Source organism: Periophthalmus magnuspinnatus, chromosome 24, assembly GCF_009829125.3.
Source record: "Periophthalmus magnuspinnatus isolate fPerMag1 chromosome 24, fPerMag1.2.pri, whole genome shotgun sequence".
Lineage (NCBI taxonomy): Eukaryota > Metazoa > Chordata > Actinopteri > Gobiiformes > Gobiidae > Periophthalmus > Periophthalmus magnuspinnatus.
In genome coordinates, this window is record NC_047149.1 from 1054117 (window position 1) to 1060116 (window position 6000).

A 6000-nucleotide genomic window follows, 5' to 3' on the forward strand; every position below is an offset into this window, starting at 1 on the left:
CCACTCACTTCCCTAAAAGACAGACTGAGCAGAGCGCCATTTCTCTCCTCTGACTCTTTCTGTCAGCTCACCCCTTTGTCTCTCTTCATCTCTCTCCCTTTCTCTTCTCCCTCTTCTCCTCCCCTCTCCTGTCTTTGCTCGCTCACATCTCTTCTTCCTGTCTTTCCCTCTACCTGTCTTTCCCTACCCTTCCTCTTTCATATTTACCCCATCTGCCCCTCATCTCTCCATCCTGTTCCCTCTTCTCCACCTCTTCTCTCTCTACTCCCCCTTCCTTCCCTCCCTCCTTCCTCCCTCCCTCTCTTCTCCTTCCTCCCTTTTTCCTCCCTGTATAGAGTGATGAGTTCACCTCTAGTGAAGGTGACCACAGGCTGAGTGCAGCCATAGCTCAGTGGGGACCCCCTCTGGCACAGTGCAGTATTGCAGTTGGCACCACTGACATTGTGGATGGTGGAAGTGACCCTTAAAGAGGGGGTATTGCGAAAAATCGATAGCTTTCTACAGTGTTTTATCATTGATGTCATACATGCATGTTTGAGAAATTTAGTGATATCTGGCCCTATTCGAACCCTACCTATTCTTAGCTGTAAGAGTCTGTGTTAGGCACCGCCCACAAACCTACATCACCCATGCTGCGACATGACAATTCTCCATAAATATACAAAAGCATGATGCTAAACTGTACACAGCAGCTTCACAAACCCAATGTGATGTAGTTTCAGTAGTGGGATGCATGCCAATTGTGCCGTGATAGCGCTCTGAAGGGGGAGTAACTTAGCATGTTTACCTTAGTAAACATGTCCATACGTTGTTTTCATTGAGTATAGCATTTTCAAAACCATAAAAGGTAACACTGTGATCTGAATATGTTATGTGGTACATTTAATACCCCATAGAAGTAAAATACCCCCTTTAATGATGAGAGAGGAGATTCTGGTATTGCATTTTATTAGCTGTCAAAAAAATTACATCCAGAATTGTATAGGTGTTTGAGTGAAAGTGAGATGCATTTGGTATTGCCTACTGGTGCAATCTTTGCTGTCACTCAGGAGGAGGGACCCTACCAACCCTATACTAGCTGGTAGAAGTTTAGTAATATGTTAATTGTTTTGAAGTAGCAGTGCTACTGCTACCATCACCCACAGTCTTTGAGTGGTTCTTGCATTCTAAATAAATTTGGCCCTTGTTTTGCGCTCTCCGTGTCAATGGGAGTCACTGGCAGTATGAGTTTATAATTTAGCTTGAATTTAAAGCACGCTTGTGCACTGCCCCATCTTGAAGAACTGTAATTTTGATTTTTTGGGGGGGTTTGGTTGGGTTTTCTTTTCCCCCTTGTATTCCTCTGACCCCTCTCTCTGCCCTGTGTTGTAGGATGTACCCCATAAAGGAGGTTCCGGTGGAGGCTGAGGCCCTCACAGACTGGCTGTACCAGAGGTTTGTGGAGAAGGAGCAGCTCCTGGAGCACTTCTACAGCACAGGTAATTACACCTTGTATTGCACTATTTGCCCCTAATTATTGGTGCAATTATGGCTAAACACTATGACAAAACATTTTCCTGCTTCACATGTTGCTGTTTTACCATTATTTATTTCACTGTGATTCACTGTGATTGGTTAAAGCCACCTGTCACTCACATACAGTATTGGAGGCTGGCCATGGAAGTATAATAAGATCTGAAGATGAACCAAAGCTGATGCATTCGTTTCAATAACTCATTTGGCGCATGGGTCCATAAATCTTTTTTTTCTTCCACATTTCTCCGGAATACTTGCTCAGTGCAACCCAACATGTGGTGACAGAAACATGCACCATGTGATCAGTTCTGACCAATCAAAGAGATGCAGCTAGCACGGGCTCAGAGCGGGGCTAAGCTAAACTTACAAAGCTAATACATATAGTGAAAATGCAGGAAAAAATATGCCCTTTGTGAAAGCTGTCGATGTCCTGTCAGCCGACAACATTGTGCTCTATGGGAGAATTTTTTTCTGGACCCAGCGGTTGTAGAGTAGCTACTAATTGAACTTGCATGCCGACGGGGCTATTGTCTTCTCCAGTTCTTATCCATGATCCATGAGGCTGACCAATAGAGCAGAGGGTGTAAGTGTATTAAACAGAAGCACTGAATGATCATAGAACTATTATAGACTGACACCATGGCGCAACTTAGATCACCAGTCGATAATACTGCTTCTCACCTTTATCCTCTGCTCTCTCCTATAGGCCTGTTCCCTCCCTCCCCCGGCCAAAAGGGGGCAGTGTCGCGTCAGATGACCTTGGACCCGGTGTGGTTGTGCGCGATTCAGTCATTTGCGTTTGCGTCGGGGTACATGTGGTTCAGCGCACTCCAGTATCTGTACTGCTGCGTGTTCTGAACGCCTCCGCCGGACCACCACCTGGCCCCAGCATCTTAGCCCGGCTCCTCCCCCTGCGGGTGAATGTACATTTGACCAAGCGGGAAAAGCAGACATTGGGATTGATCTCCTCATCTCCTCCACCACATAGGCTCAGGATGCTCTCTTCGATTTTAGCCCATAGTTACAGACTGTTGTGTAACTGTAGTTCTGTAGGGGTCCTGTAGGGGTCAGGTTTTTACAAGGAGCTCCATCCTAACTCCTGTTCCTCCATTGCACTAAGGATCGATGATACTGCCCTGCTCCTCCACATTTCAATTTTTGTGTTTTCCTTTTGGTGGCCATTTTTGTTTTGGAATCATGTTTACATTGGCTCCCTCCGCGAAAGGGAATAACGACAACCATGCACTGACCATTTGAGATTTCTCTTTTGGACTTTGAACACAAAAGATTTTTCAGCAAATAATTATGTCGCTTCACGATTGCCATTTGAGAGATGGCAGAGACTACCCATAGATTTACAAATATTTAAGCCATATGCTTAGTGTGTCAGGACAGTGAAAATATAACTTTTTTATATAGGAACACATTGGACATAGTGGAGCTTGTTCTAGGTGTCATTACTGTACATTTACAGCATAACCTGCCTAATGAGTGCGAGTGGTGTGTGCAGCCATTTTAGTTCCGTTTTAATGTCCCATGTTCTAATGCTCTGTTAAGTGTTGTACAGAAAAAAATACAAGGACGTTTTTGTTTTTGTTTTTTATTTTCATTCTTAAAATGAACTTGGTCCTTGTCATTATGTTTTAGCTGATTGTGAATGTTTTCTGAGGACAACCATAGGACCTCTCCCTCAACAAACTAGTGTTATCCTGATTGTGAACTGAAATCTACCTTGTTTTGGGTCACTGTGAAAAGCCCAGTTGCAAATCCTGATACAGTTCTAGCTAGGGCTGGGTACCGTTTAAAGGTATCAGTACAATATAGAAAAAGTGTATATGACAGGTTTCCATGTTTTTCCAATTTTGGTTTGGTGGGATAGTACCTGTGGTAATCATTCATCATAGTTTTACATCATTTAAGACAAAATGTTGAGGATAGAAGTACAAAAATACAGGAAGTAGCAGTGAGTTCTAAAATGGAATGCCTCTACATATGTCATCAACACGGCAAACTCCATCCCAAACACTGTGAACATTTTCAACCTCCATTTAATAAAATAATCATAACTATTGTATAATTTTTACCCCTTGTTAGCATATCTGCTGTTCAACCAGAAATTAAAATTCTAGTTCACAAAAAAAAATCTAAATCCAGAAAACATTTTCTGAAGAATTTTGCCTAGTTTTAAGTACCGTATTTTCCGAATTATACGTCACTCCAGAGTATAAGTCACACCAACGAAACAATGTGTAATAATGAAGAAAAAAACATAAGTCGCACTGGACTATCATTCACATTTTTGGGGGAAATTTATTTCAGAAAATCCAACACCAAGAACAGACATTGTATCTTTAAAGGCAAGTTATAATAATGGATGAAGTGTCTTGCCTAAGGACACAACTTGGTCCAAGCGGGACTTGATCCTCTGCAGAGCCTCCACTGTCTGCATTTAACCTGTTCCGAGTGTTAGCTGTAGCCACAGACGTCAACAGCAACTCTGCTTGTATCTACGGGTCCTCATTCTGGAAAATAGCGTGGTATCGGATCAGTGATTTGGTCTGAGTACTTGCCAATGCCGATACCTGAAAAAATGTGTGGTACCAGAATATCAGTATCAGAACAACCCTAATATTAACTGTGTTTCAGTGAAATGAGTACTCTATCCCAGACATGGGCAAACTACAGCCCGGGGCCACACACGTCCTTTTGGGCTTATTAAACCGGCCAGCCGAAAGTGACCAAATTATATTAAAATAGGTAAGAGTAAACTACTTCTGTGTTTATGTAACTGAAATTTAAGAAATTAATAATGAATTTAATTAATGCATTTGGAAAACAAATGAGCCTTGCATATTCATGCTTTGCTACATGTTACAGGCCAAATCTCTAATGTAATATATATGTATATACATATGTATATATGTATGTGTGTGTATATATGTATATATATATATATATGTATATATGTGTATATGTATGTATATATGTGTATATGTGTATGTATATGTATATATATATATATATATATATATATATTTTTTTTTTTTTTTTTTTTTTTTCCTGGGCCGGCCCTTCTGTCAAATTTTAGAACCCACTGTGGCCCATGTGTCAAAAAGTTTGCCCAACCCTGCACCTGTCCGATGCTTTGCACATACTTTGAGGTTTTACTGATACTGGAACATGTATGATACCAAAAAAGCATTGCAAAAAGGTATTTTTTTTACTCAAATTCATTCTGAAAGGATATCAGTTACTGTACTGAAAACCAGGTATTGTTTAAGTACTGATACCCAAAAAAGTGAAGAGTACCCAGCCCTACTGCCATTATAGGAAAGGTAAATACAAGTGCATATTTTTTTTTGGAAAGGTCCAAAATTCTGCCAAACGGACATTATATTTTCGCATGTTTTTGTATAATTTCTTTCTTCAGAAACTCATGTTATTTGTTGCGATTATAATTGAAGTACTTGGCCAAATTTAGTCTCAACATTTAGATGCTTACAACTTTTCTGATAGCAACTCAGAAGTGCTCCTTAGTGTTTTTTCAGACTCTTCTGATCAGCGCATACATCGCCACTCCCTATGTCGCTAACCAAATAGAACGCTAGCAACTATTGTTTTTAAAGTTAACATCTAAACCCCACCTACAGTCATTTCAGATAGAGGTGCTAAACTGGGCCGTACCTGGAGGAATAAAGAAAAGTGTGATGTGAGCGGAGGGGGCGGGGCTAGAGGCATAAGTAACAGTGTGATTGGTATCCACACTTCAAACTCCGCCCCTGCAGCCAGGTGTTTGTAATCAGAAACACCTGGCTGTATTCAGGGCAGTCTTGTGCGATGTTACTTAGTACTTAAGGCGCTTTGGTGGATTTAGTGTTTAGTTCCACTCTAAGTCTGGTTAAGACTTGTCACTCCTTAGTCCAACAGCTTGCGCCCTCTACTTGGTTGACAGTAGTTGGAAAAACCAGAACAGTGCATAATATAGGAAAATTATTATAAGGTAATCAATAATGCTAATTTAGCCACTCAAAATTCGAAATTAGTTTTATTTCTCTTTACTGCCCTCTGGTGTGTGGAGGTGGTACATTTCCCACTCTCAAAATCTTAAAAGTGCTGTGCTTCCTGTTGGTTTTAAACACATCACTGCAGCCTTTTTCAAACTTGCTTGCTCATTCTAAAACTTCTGCAAAGTTTATCTGTTTTTATTTTCTGTTTTTAACAAATCAGATGTAAGATTGTTCATAAAACTAAAATTCAATTGGAACATGTTTACAAAAATGGACAATCATTCAATTCCATTATTGTATTGTTTAAAATATACAAATATGCAATCAGTTGTTTAAAATTGTCTTGCTGTCTTGTATTGACACCTTGTATTACATGATCAAATCAGAGAACTTAACACAACTGGGCTTTTTCACCATGAGGGAAACCTGAGCAGACTGGAACTATATGATAGAAATTTGAGTTTTGTCAAATTGGTGT

At 40.4% G+C, this 6000-nt stretch overlaps 1 protein-coding gene across 1 annotated transcript in view; it reads left to right on the forward strand.

Annotated features, from left to right (window-relative positions):
* Positions 1-4389, forward strand: part of lpgat1 (lysophosphatidylglycerol acyltransferase 1) — a 62203-nt gene extending 57814 nt beyond the window's left edge. The window contains exons 7-8 of the mRNA XM_033990544.2: positions 1372-1478; positions 2222-4389. Of these exons, the coding sequence (XP_033846435.1) occupies positions 1372-1478; positions 2222-2373 (259 nt within the window). The 3' untranslated portion in view covers positions 2374-4389. The remainder of the gene's footprint in view (positions 1-1371; positions 1479-2221) is intronic.
* The last annotated feature ends 1611 nt before the right edge of the window (positions 4390-6000 follow it).